This window comes from Heptranchias perlo, chromosome 9 (genome assembly GCF_035084215.1).
Source record: "Heptranchias perlo isolate sHepPer1 chromosome 9, sHepPer1.hap1, whole genome shotgun sequence".
Classification (NCBI taxonomy): Eukaryota; Metazoa; Chordata; class Chondrichthyes; order Hexanchiformes; family Hexanchidae; genus Heptranchias; species Heptranchias perlo.
In genome coordinates, this window is record NC_090333.1 from 43,277,489 (window position 1) to 43,300,370 (window position 22,882).

At 43.6% G+C, this 22,882-nt stretch overlaps 1 protein-coding gene across 2 annotated transcripts in view; it reads right to left on the reverse strand.

Annotated features, from left to right (window-relative positions):
• LOC137325328 (uncharacterized) overlaps positions 1-14,350 on the reverse strand; it is a 34,080-nt gene extending 19,730 nt beyond the window's left edge. Inside the window, exons 1-4 of one of the 2 annotated variants that reach the window (XR_010963866.1) lie at positions 13,732-14,350; positions 8,922-8,971; positions 7,748-8,833; positions 6,140-6,349 (exon numbers count right to left, since the gene is read on the reverse strand). Coding sequence is in view for 1 of the 2 variants with exons in the window: in XM_067990290.1 (XP_067846391.1) it covers positions 6,140-6,349; positions 7,748-8,833; positions 8,922-8,940 (1,315 nt within the window). In the remaining variant the exon portion in view is untranslated. The remainder of the gene's footprint in view (positions 1-6,139; positions 6,350-7,747; positions 8,834-8,921; positions 8,972-13,731) is intronic. The other variant, XM_067990290.1, reaches the window with a different exon arrangement.
• Between the last annotated feature and the right edge of the window lie 8,532 nt (positions 14,351-22,882).

The window sequence follows — 22,882 nt, forward strand, 5'->3', positions numbered from 1 at the left end:
CTTCCTCAGGAATTGCAAATGGAGCTGAACACTGCAACCATCAGCGAACAGCCCACTTCTGACCATAAGATGGAGGGAAGGTCATTGATGAAGCAGCTGAAGATAGTTGGGCCTAGGACGCTGCCCTGAGGAACTCCTGCAGCAATATCCTGGGGCTGAGATGATTGGCCTCCAACATCTTCCTTTATGCTAGGTAAGACTCCAGCCACTGGAGAATTTTCCCCCTGATCCCCACAGACTTCAGTTACTAGGGTTCTTGGTGCCACACTCAGTCAAATACTGCCTTGATGTCAAGGGCAGTCACTCACCTCACCTCTGGAATTCAGCTTGTGTCCATGTTCAAACCAAGGCTGTAATGAGATATGAAGCAGAGTGGTTCTGGCGAAACCCAAACTGAGCATCAGTGAACAGGTTATTGGCAAGTAAGTGCCGCTTGATAGCACTGTTAACGACTCCTTCCGTTACTTTGCTGATAATTGGGAGTAGGATGTTGCGTGATAATCGGCCAGGTTGGATTTGCCCTGCTTTTGGCGTTCAGGACATTCCTGTGCAATTTTCCACATTGTCGGTCTTGCAGTTTTTTTTTCGTTCATGGGATGTGGGCGTCGCTGGCGAGGCCGGCATTTATTGCCCATCCCTAATTGCCCTTGAGAAGGTGGTGGTGAGCCGCCGCCTTGAACTGCTGCAGTCCGTGTGGTGAAGGTTCTCCCACAGTGCTGTTAGGAAGGGAGTTCCAGGATTTTGACCCAGCGACGATGAAGGAACGGTGATATATTTCCAAGTCGGGACAGTGTGTGACTTGGAGGGGAACGTGCAGGTGGTGTTGTTCCCATGTACCTGCTGCTCTTGTCCTTCCAGGTGGTAGAGGTTGTGGGTTTGGGAGGTGCTGTCGAAGAAGCCTTGGCGAGTTGCTGCAGTGCATCCTCTGGATGGTACACACTGCAGCCATTGTGCGCCAGTGGTGAAGGGAGTGAATGTTTAGGGTGTTGGACGGGGTGCCAATCAAGCTGGCTGCTTTGTCCTAGATGGTATCTCGCTTCTTGAGTGTTGTTGGAGCTGCACTCATCCAGGCAAGTGGAGAGTATTCCATCACACTCCTGACTTGTGCCTTGTAGATGGTGAAAGGCTTTGGGGAGTCAGGAGGTGAGTCACTCGCCACAGAATACCCAGCCTCTGCCCTGCTCTTGTAGCCACAGTATTTATATGGCTGGTCCAGTTAAGTTTCTGGTCAATGGTGACCCCCAGGATGTTGATGGTGGGGGATTCGGCAATGGTAATGCCATTGAATGTCAAGGGGAGGTGGTTAGATTCTCTCTTCTTGGTGATGGTCATTGCCTGGCACTTGTCTGGCGCGAATGTTATTTGCCACTTATCAGCCCAAGCCTGGATGTTGTCCAGGTCTTGCTGCATGCGGGCTCAGACTGCTTCATTATTTGAGGGGTTGCGAATGGAACTGAACACTGTGCAATCATCAGTGAACATCCCCATTTCTGACCTTATGATGGAGGGAAGCTCATTGATGAAGCAGCTGAAGATGGTTGGGCCTAGGACACTGCCCTGAGGAACTCCTGCAGCAATGTCCTGGGGCTGAGATGATTGGCCTCCAACAACCACTACCATCTTCCTTTATGCTAGGTATGACTCCAGCCACTGGAAGGTTTTCCCCGATTCCCATTGACTTCAATTTTACTAGGGCTCCTTGGTGCCACACTCGGTCAAATGCTGCTGGAACAACTTGGTTAGGGGGCGTGGTTATTTCTGGAGCACAGATTTACAGGACTACACTCGGGATATTGTTAGGTCACGTACCCTTTGCTATGTCCAGTGCACTCAGCCATTTCTTGATGTCATGTGGAGTGAAGTGAATTGACTGAAGACTGGAATCAAAGAAGGTGGGATCCTCGAAAGGAGTCTGAGAAGGATCATCCACTCAGCACATCTGGCTGCAGATGGTTGCAAATGCTTCAGCCTTATCTTTTGTACTCCTGAACTGGACTCCACCATCGTTAAGGATGGGGATGTTCAAGGAGCCTCCTCCTCCCGTTAGTTGCTTAATTTTCCACCACGATTCATGACTAGATGTGGCAGGATCGTGGAGCGTGGCCTAATCAATTGATAGTGGGATCAGTTAGCTCTGTCTATAGCATGCTGCTTGTATAGCATGCATATAGTCCTGCATTGTAGCTTCACCAGGTTGACACCTCATTTTCAGGTATGCCAAGTGATGCTCCCGGCTACACTCTTCAACTAGGATTGGCTTGATGCTGCTGGAGTAGTGAAGGATATGCCGGGCCATGAGGTTACAGATTGCAGTGGTATACAATTCTTCTTCTGCTGATGGCCCACACCGCCTCATGAATCCCCATTTTTGAGTTGCTAGATCTGTTCTTAATCTATGCCATTTAGCACGGTTTAGTGACACGATGGAGAGTGTCTTCAGTGTGAAGACGGGACTTGGTCTGCATGAGACAAGGTAAGTGGTGACTCCTACCAACACTGTCACTGACAGATGCATTCTGCGACAAGTAGATTGGTGAGCATGAGATTGAGTAGATTATTCCCTCACCACCTGCCACAAGCCCTGTCTGCCAGCTATGTCCTTCAGGACTCAGCCAGCTCAGTCAGTGTTGTACTACCGAGCCACTCTTAGTGATGGACATTGAAGACTTCCACGCAGAGTACATTTTGTGGCCTTACTACCCTCAGTACTTCCTCCAAGTTGAGGGAGGGCAGTAGGTTGTAATCAGCGGGAGATTTCCATGCCCAAGTTTGACTTGAAGCCATGAGATTTAATGGATTTCAGAGTCAATGTTCTGGACTCCCAGGTCCACTGTCCTCCCGACTGTATACAACCGTACCCCATCTCTGATGGGTCAGTCCTGCCAGTAGAGTCTGGGAAGTTTGTTAATTCTGTAACTGTGACTATGTCAAGCTATTGCTCTCCCAACTTTGGCATCCGTTCCCAGATATTAGTGAAGAGAACTTTGCAGGGTTGAGTGGGCTGGGTGTGCTTTTGTCATGTTCTAATTCAATGCCTTGGTAACGGACAAGTGACCCATCTGATTTGTGGGCCCATATTCTCTGGAGTTTAGAAGAATGAGAGGTGATCTCATTGAAACATATAAAATTCCTAGAGGGCTTGACAGGGTAGATGCTGAGAGGCTGTTTACCCTGGCTGGAGAGTCTAGAACTAGGGGGCATAGTCTCAGGATAAGGGGTCAGCCATTTAGGACTGAGATGAAGAGGAATTTCTTCACTCGGAGGGTTGTGAATCTTTGGAATTCTCTACCCCAGAGGGCTGTGGATGCTCAGTCGAATCTACTCAAGGCTGAGATCGATAGATTTTTGGATTCCAAGGGAATCAAGAGATGTGGGGATCAGGCGGGTAAGTGGAGTTAAAGTCAAAGATCAGCCACAATCTTATTGAATGGCAGAGCAGGCTCGAGGGGCCGTATGGCCTACTCCTGCTCCTATTTCTGATGATTCCTGTTTTTCTTTCCAGGGGTTTGATACAACTGACAGCTTTCTCGGCTACCTCAGAGGGCAGTTAAGAGTCAATCACATTTATATCAAATGATAGATTTTTGTTAGGCAAGGGTATTAAGGGTTACAGAACCAAGGCAGGTAGATGGAGTTAAAATACAGATCAGCCATGATCTAATTGAATGGCAGTACAGGATCAAGGGCCTGAATGGTCTATTTGTGTTTCTATATAGGCCAGAATGGGTAAAGACGGCAGGTTTCCTTCCCTAAAGGACATTAGTGAACCTGTTGGATTTTTATGGCAATTTGACAGCTTCATGGTTACTTTTATTGGTACTAAATCTTTATTTCCATATTTTTTTAAAACTGAATTCAAATTCTCAAACCGCCAACATGGTGTGTTTTGAGCTCTAGCTCTCTGGATTATTAGTCCAGTAACATGACCACTACACCACCATGCTCATTTTGTAATAGGGAACCAAGAACAGCAGGGCAAAGGGTTAGGTTTGGTTCGCCATACAAGCAATACTGACAATTGCTATGCATTACCTAAATGTATAAGCATAAAAAAAAGTCTAAGCACCCATTTCAGCTTTTAAAATAAAGAACGACTTGCATTTATATAGCGCCTTTCACAACCTCAGGACGTCCCAAAGTACTTTACAGCCAATGAAGTACTTTTTGAAGTATAGTCACTGTTGTAATTTAGGAACTGCGACAGCCAATTTGCACACAGCAAAGTCCCACAAACATCAATGTGATAATGACCAGATAATCTATTTTAGTGCTGTTGGTGGAGGGGTAAATATTGGACAGGACACTGAGGGAAGAGGTGAAAATCCAATAGGTCCATGTAAGAAAAAAATCTTGCAGTTGAAGATGCATTTTATTTAAAAGTTAGACACCTTCTGTTATTCTGTCTTCCATATCTTGGCCATCCTTTCAAGCATTGTCATAAGGTACACTGGCATTAGAAAAACTGCCATTTTTGCAAACTTAATTTTAACTTGGAAAAAAAAGTTTCCCTTGTTTTTATAAAGGTTTCAAATGCATTTTTTTTTTACAAAGTTTTACCAGGTTACAGAAAGGATATTAGTGGTTAGTGAAATAGTTTTAGTTTGTGGTTGGCATTAGAAGATACTTCGATGGAGAGATCATATGAACTTCTAACAACTTGTAGCAACAGTACTGTTTAATAAACATACAATTCTTTTAAAATACATTTAATATAGAAAGGTTGAATTTTCAAATGTGCACTCCTGTCACAGCCTCACTCACCTGGAGTGCTTAGCAGAGTTCATGTTCACAATCTCCTGAAAAGTGCTCTGGTTGATTGAGGCCCCACACTGGGAGAATACATTCAGAAAATCAGCCCTGTAGTTTTGAAGTTAGGAACTGTAAAAATTCTCAAAGTATTTTTTGTAATATGACTGAGATATAGAGGATATGCACTGGGAAATTGTGGAATATTCAACTATTAATGTAACAATTGCTTCAACGAATGTCCACTATCTTAACCTTTTTAACTGCAATGACGTACTGAATTCAGAGTGCTATTTCAGCAACAATCAGGTCTCTTCCCCCTCTGACTTCTCCCCTTTCAACAGATATCTCATTTAACCTCCTTGACCTGAAAAAGGTCATTTTCCCCTACTTTTCAATAAGATCTCTCTCCCTCTACAGATTTTCTCTCTCCAACCACACCAAGTATTCTCAACTTTTCTCTTTGACAACTCAGAAGGCGACCTTCTTTCTTTAGTTTCCCCTCTCCAAAGAGGATGGTGGATGTCTTTAGAATCAAGTTTCTCCAAGAATGTATACTTGGCGATGGGAGATTGGAATGGAGTCAATTCTTTCTAGCAGGCTTAGTAATCCAATATCAGAGCCAGACAGATCCAAAGAATTTCAGGGCTGATAGTGGCCTAGTCAGTCTGATGATCTGGATGATAGATTAATCACTGGGACCTGGGATTCTTCCTTCTCTGTCCAAATAACCTTTGTAAGTCAATGTCCCAATAGTCCAACCTGGACAAGCATTGCAAAGTTTACCAATGCTCTGTTCTGGTAAACTGTAGACTATTAGCCAGTTAAACTCCAGCAGTACCTCTATTCACTACTGGACTCCCCTCAGACTTGTTTCTTGCCAACCTGTACCTAGATTCTCTGGGCTTAGGTAAGTGGGTTTGTTCCTACAGAGAATGTGTGATCACTCCATATCAGGCAAATGGAAACTCTACTTACGTGATTTCTAAGTACTTTAGCAAGGAGACTCTTAAGAATAGTGATTGTGTCAAACAAAAAAGAAACCAGAGAAACCAAACAGGTTGTGTCTCTGTCTCTGATGCCAACCCATCAACCAGGTCTCCTAAGAGGGGCTCTAGCCCTCTCTCTACTATCCTACCTCAACAGCATTTCTCTCTTTTTCCAGACTGTAGCACAGCTGAAATATGACTAACATTTGCCCCTTAAGTCCCTATAATAGAAGTGATTTATGAAAGACTCTTTAAAGTTATGGCATTTGCCATGCAGTTTACGAGTCAAATGCATTCCATGCAGGTTTTTTTCAGTCTGCAATTTGTAAGCAAGAGAAACATTGCACTGCTAATGAGAAAGAGGGGACAGCCAAGAACCATATTCATCATGAAGGATCACTCACCTCCCAATACCTCAAGTGTTGCCGAGACTGCTGCCCATCCACCAGCACTGAAGTACAACCTTGCATTTGCCTGGATTCCGGAATCCAGTAGCACAACTTCTTTTCCACTAAGATTCTCCGTCAAGACTTCGATATCAGTTTCATTTGCTAAACGAACATTAGAGAAGACCTCATCCACTACATCAGCTTTCAAAATAGTGTGCAAGAACTCTGGCAATACAAAAATAAGGCATTCTGTTAGGGCTAAAATCTAAGCTTGGCACTACCTAACCATTACTCCTCAATTTATCTGGTCTTCTCTCGTACTATTTTCAACTGTGATGCTGTCCTGTACTGTAGACTTCAGCACTTCACATAGGTTTAATTTAAAAACAACCTGCGATTTCCCTTTAAATTTTTGTCATAAGACCATAACCTTCCTTTATTGATGTAAAATGGCACAGCTCCTATATTATGATGGTCCTGAGCAACAGGCAGATAGCTGCATCGATTCAAATCTGAACCAGCATTTTGAATTCCAAATAAAAAATTGATCACATGCTCTGCAGCATTCACACCCAATTGATTTCGGAAAAAATCTGAATCAGGGTCATACAAAGGTTTGATCCTAATTCAGTCTGAAGCAGCCACACAACAAAGTGTCATACATCCCCGATGCAGACGGCACAACCAATGCAGACAAGAACCTTAATGATCAAAATGTATGTAAATCAGTTGGGAATTGAATCCACTTGATCTCAGTTGGATATTCTTCTCTGATGCACGTTTGTTTTTAGAAGAGACCTTAATTCAAAGTAGTGACCCAGCTATTAATGACAGGCGCTGTATTACATTCCTTAAAGGGGGGGGGGGGGTAAATCTTAGCATTTGAATTTTTCTCCCCCCAATTATTTTTCAACACAAAGCAAAAAAGTGGAATCCTGCACCCTCGCCAGGCCCATGTTTCATCAGCAGAGAATGGGTATTGCAACTGTGACTATTTAAAAAATCTGATCCCATCTGTAGCATGAGTTTCCCAGATGTTGCTTGTGATTGGCTCAAAAATGTATTCAACACTGTGCTAAATCATTGCAGGATTGGGAAAATACAGAATGTTCCACACACTTCTTAAAGAAAGAAAAAATTCCTTTTAACTGGAACATGGCAAATAAACCTTTTATTCCTTCTTTAAAAAATAAAGTAGTAAAAAGTCAACGCTAATTCTCTAATACCAGAGACATCAACAGTTAGTGGAGTAATTAATGAAACTGATTCCCTAGCTAGTTAGGTCATCTCAAAATTGAAGTTTTGGTTTAGGTTTTTGTAAAATGTATGTGGGTAGAACAATCAAGTGTGGATGAATATTCGCACAAAAACAGCACATGGTCTATGAACATACCACATTATACATTTTTGGTTAAAATTTAAACTATGATGAAATTACCAAGCAAAAGCAGATGATAACTTTGATTTGTTTAAAATTAAGGAAAGGGCACAAAATATTATTTCCTTGTACAGTCACTAAAACAGTAGTTTAATTAACAGTAAAAACACAAAATGACTGAACACAGAATTACTCTTGGAACACTTTGTGATTCAATAGCAAAAATTACAAAAGAATGTACTTACCCAGAACTCCCTCCTGCCCACATGGCACAGGAGGGTCGCACTGCAATTCAGGATTGTCGATATCAGAATTTATACGATTATGGGTTATGGGACGGATATATTCAGAATCTAAAAGTGGCCCCAGATTTGCTCCACTCCGGTCGTGATTTGCCAACTTGGTTGACCCAATGTAGTACTGTCCTGAAACATCAGATGGTTTCATGGTGCTCTCCACCAAGCTTCCAGTTAAGCAAGATCCTCTGGACACAGCGTGGGGGGAGTGGTGTAGTTCTGCAATGTGAACTTTGCCATTATTACAGTGAGGCATAAGTGATGAACCAGAGCTTCGATCATCGGTAACTGATGATGATCTTTTTCTGTAGCCATTCGATACATTGCAAGCATCAGTTGAAGGTATATTGTGTCCTGTTGATTGTTCTGCTACCAAGGAACTATTACCCAAATGATATTTCTTCAGCTCTCGATTTTGACTTCTATTTTCATCTTTGATTTCACATGGGTTATTGAAATCTGAGGTTTCTTCTTTTTCAGTTTTTATGTACACAGTATCTGGTTTCTTACTAGCTTGTGATTCACCCATTGTGCCACTGACACCCAATTTCCCTCTGTCACCACCAAACATCGTTTCCCTCCATGAATGGTGGGTAGAAGGAATTTGTGAAACTGATGCTCCATTTCGGACTGCTTTAATGTCAGCAGGTAGAAAGGTCTTACACGAGCCATCAAATGAATCAGTTTCTTTGAATAAATCACCATCAGTAGTCTTAATTCTATGTGTTTTTTTTATTTGTACAGCTGATGCTAACACATCTTCCAATTGCTTAGATTTCGAAGGCAGCTGGCCTCTGGGTTTATCCTGCTCACATGGCAGTTGACACACACCCCCAGTCCACCAATGGTAGGAGTGACCAGCTTCGCACTCCCATAAAATGGCCAGGACTCCATTTTGGTGTTCTTCAACAATCTCTCTCCAAGTTGGGGTAAATGTACACTGGTTACCATGACAATGGGACCAAATCACCAGCAATTCAAGGTGTTCACGTGTTAAGTGAAACACTGAATTGCTTTCTTTTGGGAATGTATAATCTGGAAAAAAATCAAAAAAGTTTAAAATTTTACCAAAAACAATGTAAATCCTTGCCTGGATGTATCAAACACTTCTTATTCAACTTACCTTTAGGTTTCACTTCCATATTTTCAATGTCAAATTCACTCTTGTATTATCTGCAACAAATAAAAAATGCAAAGTTGCTGAAATGTAAACTGCATTTTAAATGAAAAAAGGAGCATCTCCTTACTGAGAAAAGATGGAAACTGATTGAAAAAAAATGCACCCATCCAAACACCTCAAAATAATATCCTCTAGACCATTAGAGATCATTTCCCCTGTATCTCTGAATCTAAATGTTCTGAGCCAATGCAATGATTTGTATAGTGTACAAGGGGTTTCACATTCACTCAAGGAAGTTAGAACTTATTGTACACTTCCCATTTATGAGTTCTCCTCCTTTCATTTACAGCGAGAAAGACTAGAACTTATACAGTGCCATCCCCAAGCACTTTTGCAGTCAGTGAATTATCCTTTGAAGTGTTGTTTCATAGGCAAATGTGGCAGCCAATTTGCACACAGCAAGGTCCCACAAACAGCATGATGGACGAGCGGGTAATCTGATTTGGTGATGTTGGCCAAGACAGCAGAACTCCCTAATCTTCTTTGAAAAAGGGCCAAGAGGTCTCAACAGGCAGACAGGGCCTTGATTTAATGTCTCATCTGAAAAACAATGCAGCATTCCATTATTACTGCACTGAAGTGCCAGCCTCAATTATGTGCTCAAGTGGGACTTGAGCCCATCACCTTCTCAGAGATGAGAGTGCTACCACTAAGCCAAGTTGATGTTGGGTTGAACAAAAGCTTTATGAGCAGCACTAATCAAAAACTATCCTCCAGTTAAACATTGGGAAGATTGAAGCCATTGCCTTTCGCATCTGCCACAAACTCCGTACCCTTGCCATCAGTTCCATCCCCCATGCCAGTCACAGTCTCTTGCGAACAGTCTGGTTCAACCTCTTTGCCTCCCATCCTCCACCCTCCGTAAACTTCAGCTCATCCAAAACTCTGCTGCCCGTATCCTATCCCGTACCAAGTCCCACTCACCCATTACCCCTGTGCTCACTTACCTAAGTTGGCTCCTGGTCCCCCAACACCTCAAATTTAAAACTCTTACCTCATGTTCAAATCCCTTCATGGCCTCGCCGCTCCCTATCTCTGTAACCTTCTTGAGCCCTACAACCCTCTGAGAACTCTGCTTTCCTCCAACTCTGTGCATCACAAAATCCCTTTACTCCACCATTGGCATCCGTGCTTTCAGCCGTCTAGGCCCCAAGCCTTGGAATTCCCTCTCTACACCTATCCACCTCCCTCTCCTCCTTAAAGCCAACCTCTCTGACCAAGCTTTTAGTCACCCCTCCTAATATCGCCTCCTTCAACTCTGATTTTTGTCTGATTATACTTCTGTGCAACACCTTGGGACATTTTTCTGCATTAAAGGTGCTATATAAATACAAGTTGTTGTTGATATGGCCAAATGATCTGGAGCAGCGTTAAATTAGAAAAATGAGGAGTAATTGAGAAAAATGAGAAATAAATGATTTAATCACTACCATCACAAACCATTCTCAGAGACCCTGTTGTTCAAACAAAAAGCTATACTGCAACTCTTATAATTGGAGGCAGATGTGTGAGCTTCTGTACACCACCAGGAAATACGGATACATTCATTCCCCCCTCCCCCATAGTACCATAAGAAACAGACTCACCATTAAGGTTAGACTGTCAAAGAATCAGTCAAACACCATTCGGAAATTAACAGATTATCTCCTCGCCATATACCATTACATAATCCAAATGAAAACTTGCCATTTGATTACTAGGGAATGGAATACAAGTTGCAAGGAAACTGGATCCTTCCATTACACGAAGAGACATCTGTATTTTAAAAAAAATGTTATTTCTCCCTCTGAAGAAACTGCACATCTGAATCCCATGTCAAATTGAGTCTAATTTGGAATATTCAGCTAATTAGCCTGAACTATCCCAAATCAGGAGACTTCAGGTCCAGATTCCTCTTTGACACTTATCTCAAAATAGGTAACAAAATAGCCAACAAAAATGATCAACTGCCACTGAAGAGAGCTGTACACTCCCAAGTTGAAACTTAGTCTCCAGAAATTGAAAGACAATGATCTAGAAGGGCATAGCTTTGAAATAAATGATTTCTGAGAATGCAATCTCATTAGAGGAATTTCATCACCAATATTTCTTCTGTTAACATTCTTGAAGTTTGCTTCTACTCTGATCAGAACCCATGTTACTGGCTGAAGAACCATCTTGTTTCATAAAATAAGTTGTTTCTGTTCCTGGTTCATGGGAGTACCTTCACCACACAGACTGCAGCGGTTCAAGAAGGCGGCTCACCACCACCTTCTCAAGGGCAATTAGGAATGGGCAATAAATGCTGGCCTTCCAGTGACACCCACATCCCATGAATGAATAAAAAGAGAGTGTTCACTAATTTCTTGTTCTTGCATGTTCTGTTGGTTCAGATGATTAAAGATCCCCCAGCAGTATTCAAGGAGTTCCTGGTGCCCAGCCAACAATCCTCTCAATTAACATTATCAAAAAAAATGGATTAACTGGTTATTCATCTCATTGCTCGTTTTTGATACATTGCTGGTGTAGAATGACTGCTGTACTGCCTAAATAACAAATATCACTGCAAGGGAATGATGTATGAGGAAAGATTGACTACCCTGGATCTTTTCTTTCTTGAAAAGACTGAGAGGGAATTTGATAAAAGTGTTTAAAATTATGAAATGTTTGGACAAATCGGATCCAAGTAAGCTTTCTGCTATTTACAGATTTTAAACACAAGGAGTCATATTTACAAATTAAGGGCAACAAAACAAGAAATGTAGGTGGAATTTTTTTTGCAAGTATGTGGAACAGATTATTGTTGGATGTAAGGTTTCCCTGACTAACCTGTTTGAACACTCCTTTGATTGTTGTGATTATCTGTCTGCCGAGGTGTGATGAAGGGCAGTTAGAAAGATTATCTGTAATCACCAGGCATTGTTCTCTGACTATATATGCTGTGCCTTTATGCAAATCCTCCTCACTTCACCTGACGAAGGAGCAAAGCTCCAAAAGCTTGTGGTTTCAAATAAAGCTATTGGACTATAACCTGGTGTTGTGCGACTCCTTACATTTGAACAGATTATTGGCATAGGTGGTGCAACAAGAATCCTTAATGGGTTTCAAGAAGGAACGAGACAGATTCTTGTCAATAAATGGGATATAGGGTTATAAGAAATGCACAAAGGAATAAGAATATAGTAACAGTAAGGCTATTTAGACCCCCGAGCCAGTCAATTAAATCATGGCCAATCTGTACCTCAACTCCATTTATCTGCTCTTGATACCCTTACCTAATAAAAAATCTGTCGCTCTGTCTTGAAAATTTACACTGACCCAGCATCCCACAGCTTTTTGCGGGAGCGAGTTCCAGATTTCCACTACCGTTTGTTTGAAAAAGTGCCTCCCAATTTCACTCCTAAATGGCCTAGCTCTAATTTTAAGATTGCACCCCCTTGTTCTGGAAATAGTTTCTCTGTATCTACCCTATTGAATCACTTCATCATTTTAAACATCTTGATGAGATCACCCCTCAACTTTCTAAACTCAAGCAAATACAAGCCAGTTTCATGCAACTTGTCCTCATAATTTAACCATTTAAGTCCTGGTATCATTTTGGTAAATCTGCACCATACCCCCTCCAAGGCCAATATATCTTTCCTGAGGTTTGGTACCCAAAACTGAATGCAGTACTTCAGATGGGGTCTGACCAGGGCTCTATACAACTGAAGCATTGCTTCCTCACTTTTATATTCCAACTCCCTTGAGATAAAAGGCAACATTCCATTAGCCTTTTTGATTACTTATTGTACTTTTGCACTAGCTTTTAGTAATTTGTATACCTGGACACCCAAATCCCTTTGCTCCTCATTAAAAAAAACTATACTGTGGATAATTGGGCTAGATGAATCAGAAGTCTTCCACAACCTGAAACTAAGTGTTACTAAAATGTTCAACATAATAAGGTACTCAAGAAATGCAGTATTATTTTGTGTATATTTATGGTATTTTTCTCACCAGGATCTCAACACAGTGAAACTTTTCACCTCTGCTTTACTTCTCTTCCGCCTACAATGTACAGGTATTTAAAACCACATTTGTCATTACCCAACCACTATTTCTTTATTAATCTAATCTTTTCAATCTATGTGGTTTCCTACACTGTGGGTCCTGGTAATTAAATGTATTGTAAAATTCACTGCATAGTGAAACATGTATCACAACCCACTCAAATAAAGAAAGCCGAGTGATTCAGGAGAGAGGCAGAACTATGCAATCCATGCAGCCTTGGCACCAATCCTGAACAAAAACAGCAAGTAGGACTGCAAACTCTCTGGATCATCTACAAGCCACTTACAACAGACCATTTGTGAAACTCTCCTGCGTAGAAAACAGTACACAATATATGGAGAACCATAATATTCTATAATTACACACAATGTTTTTTTTAAAAAAGATACACTATTAATGGTAATTGCTTTTTTAAAAAATCGCATGTTTACAAACACCACCTTTTAATGTTTTGATCCTACACATGTTGTGTGTGTTTGTGGGCATCTATTGTTTGGATTGGCACTTCTCTGACTGATGCCAATTCACACGCGGGCAGCGGGCAGCCGCAGGGCCCGGGGAGGGAGGGTGGGGAGCTGTGAATGTTATTCTGCCCCAGTTGGACACTGGCTGGAAGTTTCTCCTTCAGGCTGGCAGATTTCAATTAGAAATGGGGAGGGGGACAGAGGAGCGGCGGTGGCGTCGGGTAAAGTTGCTCGTCGGTGGTCGGAGTGAATCTTACCAGGACCGGCTGTGAAGTCCCAAGTCTCCCGGAGACCAAAGACTCAGACGGGGACTGGGGTGTGGGGGGGAAACGCCGCTCCCGTCTGTCGGTGTGATCGCCGCCCGGAGCCGCTGCTTTCTCCGTGGGGATGAGCGAGGTCCGGGGTCCGGTCCGTCTCTCTCTCTCTCCGTGCTGGGCGGCGGGGCCCGGCTCTCTCTCTCTCTCCGTGCTGGGCGGCGGGGCCCGGCTCTCTCTCTCTCTCCGTGCTGGGCGGCGGGGCCCGGCTCTCTCTCTCTCTCCTCTCTCTCTCTCTCTCTCCGTGCTGGGCGGCGGGGCCCGGCTCTCTCTCTCTCTCCTCTCTCTCTCTCTCTCTCCGTGCTGGGCGGCGGGGCCCGGCTCTCTCTCTCTCTCTCTCCGTGCTGGGCGGCGGGGCCCGGCTCTCTCTCTCTCTCCGTGCTGGGCGGCGGGGCCCGGCTCTCTCTCTCTCTCCGTGCTGGGCGGCGGGGCCCGGCTCTCTCTCTCTCTCCGTGCTGGGCGGCGGGGCCCGGCTCTCTCTCTCTCTCTCTCCGGCCTGTCGATGCTCAGCAGCGGTTGGAAGATGGAGTCTGCCCCGGGTAGACTACAGTGTCTCCACTGAACCAAACCCCAATCCGCTCAGACCAAACGCAACTTTCGAAACGCTGCTCTCCTCCACACATGATGTGGAGGTGCCGGTGATGGACTGGGGTTGACCATTGTAAACAATTTTACAACACCAAGTTATAGTCCAGCAATTTTATTTTAAATTCACAAGCTTTCGGAGGCTTCCTCCTTCCTCAGGTGAACGATGTGAAAATGAAATTTTATCGTTCACCTGAGGAAGGAGGAAGCCTCCGAAAGCTTGTGAATTTAAAATAAAATTGCTGGACTATAACTTGGTGTTGTAAAATTGTTTACAACTCCTCACACACACACCTCAAAGAGATTGAACCGAGGGAGAAACCCCTCTCGAAAGGGGAGCACCTTTGTTGAGTGTGTTTGGGTTGATGACATTGGGGCAATCCAGTGTCTCCTAATGGGTTAAATTAAAAGAGAAACAGCGAGGCGAAGGTTCGGATTTTTAATGCTCCAAACTTTTTAACTTTGTTTTAAAACGATCGGGGAAGAAACGGTGATGAAAGTGAGCAACTTAAAAATAATAGGAAGTAACCACTCTTTCCTCTTTTCTAGACCAGATCTAGAAGGATAAAGTGACACCAGCCGATGACATAAGATGAGTTTAACCCGACTGGTGATGCAGCCGCAAAATGACACTTGTTTCGTAACTCGAATTTGTAAAGATACCTTAATATACACACATGTAGATACAATTTTAATATATTTAGTTGCTTACGGGCTGTACAGTTTTTAAGTGATGTTCTTGAAGGATTTTTAAGGGCCTGCCAAACGGACAAGATATTTCAACAAGAATAAATGCTTCTAGATTAAAATTAAGACGTTAGGAATAAGAAGGAAAATCACCTGATAGCTTTTCCATCCAAAAGCGGTGGAAGGAGTTACTGAGCAATATCATTGAAGCAAACACCATGGGCTCAATTTTGAAATGGTGGAAGGTTGGCAGCGGTGGGCGGGGCGGGTGAAGGTGCGCGTGGCAAACCCGAATAAACAAACCTTACCGTTTCCGATGCAATCGCATTGACAGGCTGGCTGCTGTCAGGAGCTGCAACGCTTTGGGGGGGGGGTGGGTGGTGAGGGGGGGGGGGGGGGTGGGTGGTGAGGGGGGGGGGGGGTGGGTGGTGAGGGGGGGGGGGTGGGTGGTGAGGGGAGGGGGGATTGGGGAGAGAAAGAGAGAGCGGGACGTCATCCGGCGCTGGAACGGAAGATCGGGGGGAGTGGGGAAGATCGGGGGGGGGGGCTAGAGGGCAAAATCGGAGGGGAGAGGGGGACATCGGGAGGGGTGAAGAGGAGGAGATCGGGGGGACATCAGGGGTGAAGAGGGAGAGATGGGGGGGGGTGAAGAAGGGGAGATCGGAGAGGGAGACATCGGATATTGGAGCAGGGTGGAAAGGTAGGTTGATTTGTGTTTTAACTTCGCGCAATGGTTTTTTATTTAATTTATTTCGCTTTTTGCCTGATCCGGCCCTTCACACCTGGTTTCACCAGGCGTGAATCAGAAGTCGTGGGAAAGCTGCCCAGGTAAGTTAAAAATAGTTCTAACTATGTAATATGTCACAAGTAAAGTGCCTTAAGTATCTCACATTTGGCTCTTTAACTATCATCCCCCCGGCTTTAATTGCCGGGGCTCCAAACAGAACGAGATTTCCCCGATTTTCGGAGCCCCCCTTCCTCCAACACACCCGCAATTTCCTGGGAAAATCGAGCCCCATGAATTGGATGCATTTCTAAAAAACACACTCCTCTTGGTAGTTAAATGATACATTCAAAATAAAAATCTAAAATATGAGGAAATAATTTAGTAAAATGAGAAAGGAGTAAGAGTTGTAAATAAAAATGAAAAAAGTTAAATATACCCAGAAATTGCTCATAAAATAATGGCGATGCTAACAGGGCTCACTGTTATTTCAAGGCAAATGGACGAGCAAGTTCCGGCGAGCGCACATGCGTAGTTAAATGTGGAAATTCGGAAATTGCTCTACCATTTGCCCTACTCATTTGAAAGCTGTGCAGGAAGGACAACTCGCCAACTGGAATCAATGGACCAGGGTGAACTTGCTCTCCTCCCCAGCTGGAAACAAACTAATCTCTCCATAAAAAACGTACGCTGGGTTTTTTTTAGGTCTAAACTAACTTTTAATGGCATGGTAAGTCTTAATGACTGCCAAACAACCTCTCTGGCACTGAAAATTAACTTTTAAAAAAAGTGGAGTCGCATTCCTCCCGATATTGTTTTTGAACATTTTAAAAACATTTTTATATTTTTTATTTTTTTACTTTTTCTTTCTGTCTCTTTTATCTCTGTCTTTTAATCTTACCTTCTCTTTATTTTGCTTTCTCTAACTGATGTTATATTGAATTCACTGTTGTAACTTTCACTTCCTGGTTCTGACTCTGCGCGGCTTGTCAAGGATGCTTCAAGCTGATTGGTTGAGGGGAGAAAGCGATCCTTTCCCTGCTCTCACAGCTGACAGAAGCCCGGGAGAGAACGCTGCACTTTTTGCAGCTCACCATTGAAGCAAGATGGCGCCCAGAAGCCGGCAAATAATTTATGGGTGAGTTTATAACTAACGAGCGGCGGGTGAGGTTCGTTCGCTGCTCAGTGCAACTTCTGGGCCATTAGGTTTTCCAATAGGGAGCGTCCCCTGATGAAATGTAGATGCTATTAACTGTTGCCATGCGCATCTTGTAAGTGCTTCTTCAGTGGCAGGAGTATGAGAGGTGACATTAGAGGAAGTTCCTGCACAATTAGTTTGTCGGTTGTGGGTAAGTTTGTAACTAATGAGTGGTTCGCCGCTCAGTGCAATTTCCGGGCCATTGGGCCATAATTTTCTGTAGGAGTGAAGCTATCGGCATCTGCCATTACGTAGACTTGCCCTTGCATGTTTAGGTTTTTAATTTTTTTGCTGTGGCAAGTTGCTGAAAGTGCAAGCTGATAACATCACAGTGAGGGAAACAGGGCACCTGGGACTTGAGTGAACAGGGCAAGCAACTGTATATCTCCTTAACCAATCAGATTGAAGGATTGTGAAATTAACAGCACATAAACAGGGTTTCTGCCACACTTCCAGCAGAGTTATGACAGCGCAGCGGGAACAGCCCCAAGGAAATTACTGATCTATAATTTGGTTGCCACTTTATCTTGTGTCTATGGAACCCAGCACTTGGGACTGAATTTCGTTCTCATATATTTATCAGTCAAACATTAAGGAGAGAAGAAAGGACTTGCATTTATATAGGGCCATTCACATCCTTAGGAGATCCCAAAGCACACTGCAGCCAACTAAAGTACTTTTAAAGTTCAGTCACTGTTGTATGTAGGCAAACACGGTAGCCAATTTGCTCACTGCAAGGTTCCACCAACAGCAATGTGATTAATCTCTTCATAGCCTTGTCCCTCCCTATCTCTGTAACCTCCTCCAGCGCTATATTCCCCTCCCCCCAGAACTCTCTGTTCCTCCTGACCTCTTGTGCATCCCTCCTCACTTTGCCCCACCATTTATGGCTGTGCTGTCAGCCGTCTGGGTCTTATGATCTGGAATTCCCTCACGAAGCCCATCGAACACCCTCTCTTCCTTTAAGACCCTCCTTTAAACCCATTTCTATTATGAAGCTTTTGATCGCCCCTCCTAATGTCTCCTTTGGCTTGCCATCCATTTTTATTTGATTATATCTCTATGAATCGCATTTGGATGTTTTTCAACATTATAGGTGCTGTATAAATGAAAGTTATATTGTCCAGATAATCTGTTTTTTAGTGGTGTTGATTGAAGGATAAATGTTGGCAAGGACACCAGGAGAACTCTCCTGCTCTTCTTTTGAATAGTGCAATGGGATCTTTTACATCCACCTGAGAGAGCAGACCAGGCCGAAGTCTTTTGTCTCATCTGAAAGGCGGTACCTCCAATAGTGCAACACCCCCTCAGTACTGCACTGTAGTATCATCCTAGATTATGTGCTCATATAAACGTATGGATTAGGGCTTGAACGCACAACCTTCAGACTCAGAGACATGAGTGCTACAACTGAACCAAGGCTGAAATACTGGAGACAAAATGATTAGTCTTGCCATTGTACTGCATGTATAGATTTGATATCTCAGCCATTTTTTTGGAGTGATGCAAGTAGACAGATTCTGACAAATGTTTAAAATTTCAGTTTGCAAAAGCTATTGTATCAGATCTTTTCTAACAAAGCTCAAAAGTTTAGTAGATTTGGCTTTGCCCCAGTTGCAGTTACACTTCAATTTGTGGTTCCTATGTCAGTAGAGAAATCACATTAATAAAAATCTCCTTACTTTCTTACAAGTCATCTTTTGTAGGTCTTCCAAAAGATAATGTAATAGAAACTGCCATGCTTATGCCAGATGCTTTTATACAGAACAACTCTGGTCATAACTCTGATTGTTGGTCAGTAGCCTATAATATTTGTTTAAACTGCCTTTATAAATCTCAGTAACCTTCATAGAAGTTGCTAAAGTTTGATCCGTAACATGCTGTGTTTGCATGGTACTAATGGAAATGCAATGACAGAAAATATTATGCAATCCTTGCCATGTGTTGCTAGTTTTTTTTTATATAAATGTAATTGTTTTATACTGATTTTATCTTGACTCCTAACTTGTATTGTTAGCATTGAAGCACTATTTCAAAACAGAAACAACATTATACCTTTTTGGTTTTAATAAAATAATTCATAAGAACTTTTGTCAGCATTCTTTCTCATCAATTTGTGATACTGCTGTCTAACAGGCAACTTGCATATTTACTTAGTGGATACTGAAAATTGCCATAAAAGTGATAAAACACCTAACAGATATTTAAATAAAATGTATACATAATAGTACACACTACTCTCATGTTGGCCTACCAACACAGAGACAAATGTTCCCCCTGCCGAATACTTGCTTTCAGTTTGATAATGCCTAAGAATTGAAACTGTTCACCAGCATGTTTCTTTTATGCTATTCTGTCCCCTCAAATTAGTACAATTCAGTAAACCACAACAGCAAAATTCAAGTTATACAATGGGAAATCTCCTTTTAAACACACTATAGGGGGTAACTTTAACCTAATTCACCCAGCGGGAAACTAACAGCATCGGATCGGGAGCCCGTTTTACACCTCCGACCACACCCTTCAACCAGACGAAATCGAAGTTCTCAGCCGAGGGCTCAATTTCTGCCCCACTACCAAAATGGACCCCACTAGTCTCGCGGCAGACACAGAGGAATTCATCAGGAAAATGAGGCTCCGGGAATTCTACCACAAACCACAAAATTTCAGCAGCGAACCCAATGAGACAATCGACGATGCGGAACAGCAGACAGAGGGATCCGCGGTACAGCAACCGAAGAGGAAAGAGTCAAACTGGACTCCTCCAGAGGGTCGCTGCCCTCAGCTGGACATGTATGCTCAAGCTGTCAGGAAATGCGTCAATGCCAGATTCATCAGCCGCACTCAGAAGACAGTCCAGAATGTCACCCGAGCACAACGCAACGCCATCAACGCTCTCAAGACCAACCGCAACATCGTCATCAAACCAGCGGACAAAGGAGGAGCCATAGTCATACAGAACAGAACGGACTATTGCAAAGAAGCATACCGACAACTGGACAACCAGGAACACTACAGACGGTTACCCACAGACCCGACCAAAGAACACACCCACCAGCTCAACAAACTGATCAAGACCTTCGATCCAGACCTTCAAAGCATCCTACGCACTCTCATCCCACGTACTCCCTGCGTGGGAGACTTCTACTGCCTCCCAAAGATACACAAAGCCAACACACCCGGACGTCCTATCGTATCAGGCAACGGAACCCTGTGTGAGAACCTCTCTGGATACGTCGAGGGCATCCTGAAACCCATCGTACAGGGAACCCCCAGCTTCTGTCGCGACACTACAGACTTCCTACAAAAACTCAGTACCCACGGACCAGTTGAACCAGGAACACTTCTCACCACGATGGACGTCTCGGCACTCTACACCAGTATCCCCCACGATGACGGCATCGCTGCGACAGCATCAATACTCAACACCAACAACAGCCAATCTCCGGACGCCATCCTACAACTCATCCGCTTCATCCTGGATCACAATGTCTTCACCTTCAATAACCAGTTCTTTACCCAAACACACGGAACAGCCATGGGGACCAAATTCGCACCCCAATACGCCAACATTTTCATGCACAAGTTCGAGCAGGACTTCTTCACTGCACAAGACCACCAACCAACACTATACACCAGATACATCGACGACATTTTCTTTCTATGGACCCACGGCGAAGAATCACTGAAGAGACTACACGATAACATCAACAAGTTCCATCCCACCATCAAGCTCACCATGGACTACTCCTCAGAATCAGTTTCTTTCTTGGACACACGAATCTCCATCAAAGACGGGCACCTCAGCACCTCACTCTACCGCAAGCCCACGGACAACCTCACGATGCTCCACTTTTCCAGCTTCCACCCTAACCACGTCAAAGAGGCCATCCCCTATGGACAGGCCCTGCGAATACACAGGGTCTGCTCAGACGAGGAGGAACGCGATGGACACCTACAGACGCTGAAAGACGCTCTAGTAAGAACGGGATATGACGCTCGACTCATCGATCGACAGTTCCGACGGGCCACAGCAAAAAATCGCATAGACCTCCTCAGGAGACTAACACGGGACGCAACCAACAGAGTACCCTTTGTCGTCCAGTACTTCCCCGGAGCGGAGAAACTACGCCATGTTCTCCGCAGCTTTCAACATGTCATCAATGACGACGAACACCTCGCTATGGCCATCCCCACACCTCCACTACTCGCCTTTAAACAGCCACCCAACCTCAAACAGACCATCGTTCGCAGCAAATTACCTAGCTTTCAAGAGAACAGCATCCACGACACCACACAACCCTGCCGCGGTAACCTCTGCAAGACATGCCAGATCATCGACACAGATACCAGCATCACACGAGAGGACACCACCCACCAGGTGCATGGTTCATACTCCTGTGACTCGGCCAACGTTGTCTACCTCATACGTTGCAGGAAAGGATGCCCCAGAGCATGGTACATTGGCGAGACCATGCAGACACTGCGACAACGGATGAACGGACACCGCGCAACAATCGCCAGACAGGAGGGTTCCCTCCCAGTCGGGGAACACTTCAGCAGTCAAGGACATTTAGCCACCGACCTTCGGGTAAGCATACTCCAAGGCGGCCTTCGAGACACACGACAACGCAAAATCGTCGAGCAGAAATTGATTGCCAAGTTCCGCACCCATGAGGACGGCCTCAACCGGGATCTTGGGTTCATGTCACACTACACGTTACCCCACCAGCGAACAAATGTTATCTGTTTTCAATATAACGGGTCAGTTGCTGTCTTTTCTATGTTTCTACCTCTCTATCTCTGTTTTTTTTTTGTTTGTTGTTTTTTTTGGTGATTTGTATATTCGGAGACCTTGTAGGTAACACCTGTCTGTCTGCACACTGATTGCCTTGGCAACGGGCAGTTGAAAAAACTGTCTGTAATCACCAAGCATTGTTCTGTGAATTATAAATGCGATTTCATTTCGAGGATTTCATTTCCACATCGTTCACCTGAGGAAGGAGGTAGCCTCCGAAAGCTTGTGAATTTAAAATAAAATTGCTGGACTATAACTTGGTGTTGTAAAATTGTTTACAATTTTACTTTCCATTGACTCGGTTTTACACCCAGGTGATATGTTGAAAATCTAACACCGCTTGTTCATAAAGGCCATCTAAAGTAAATCTTAAGATAATTTTACTGCATATATTTGCCTTACAATAGTGTTTGCTATTGTAACAGCTAATGGCCCAGAATTTGCTGGAGCGGGGCATCTCATGGCATGCCCTGATAGACTTGTTCCTGCAGCCTTCAGCTCAAAAATGTTTTGCCCACAAAGTTGCTGGAAGTGCGAGCTGATAATGACGTGGTGAGGGCAACGGGGCATCTAGGACCTTGGTGAACAACGGGACGAACAGTGTATCTCCTTATGCAATGAGATTAAAGGATTGAGAAATAAACAGAGGAAGGACTGATAAGGTGGGTGAATTCAACGTCAAATCGGGTACAGAAAGAGAAATAAAGAAAGGAAAAGAAAAATTGGATTAAGAGGGAGAAAAAAGAGACAGAAAGGAAAAGTAAGAAAAAAAAAATTAAATTTGAAGTTTGACATTTTTAAAATTTCCAACAACAATTAGCAACCTGAAGGAATGAGACCCCACACTTTTAATTGTTCACTTTCTGGACAAGAAAGGTTGATTGGCAGTCATTAACAATTATCACATCATTAAAAGGGTACTTACCTTGTTAATTACTAGACTTACCTTTCTGTGGCGAGTTTAATGGGCAATTAATGTGCAAATGCAGCAACTTCATGAAAATCACAGGGAGGTTAAGGGCGAGAGATTGTTCTCGTGAAGCTAATCGCAAAGCGATGCAAATTGTCCAGCAACTTGTGGCGATTCACGATTCATGGGGTA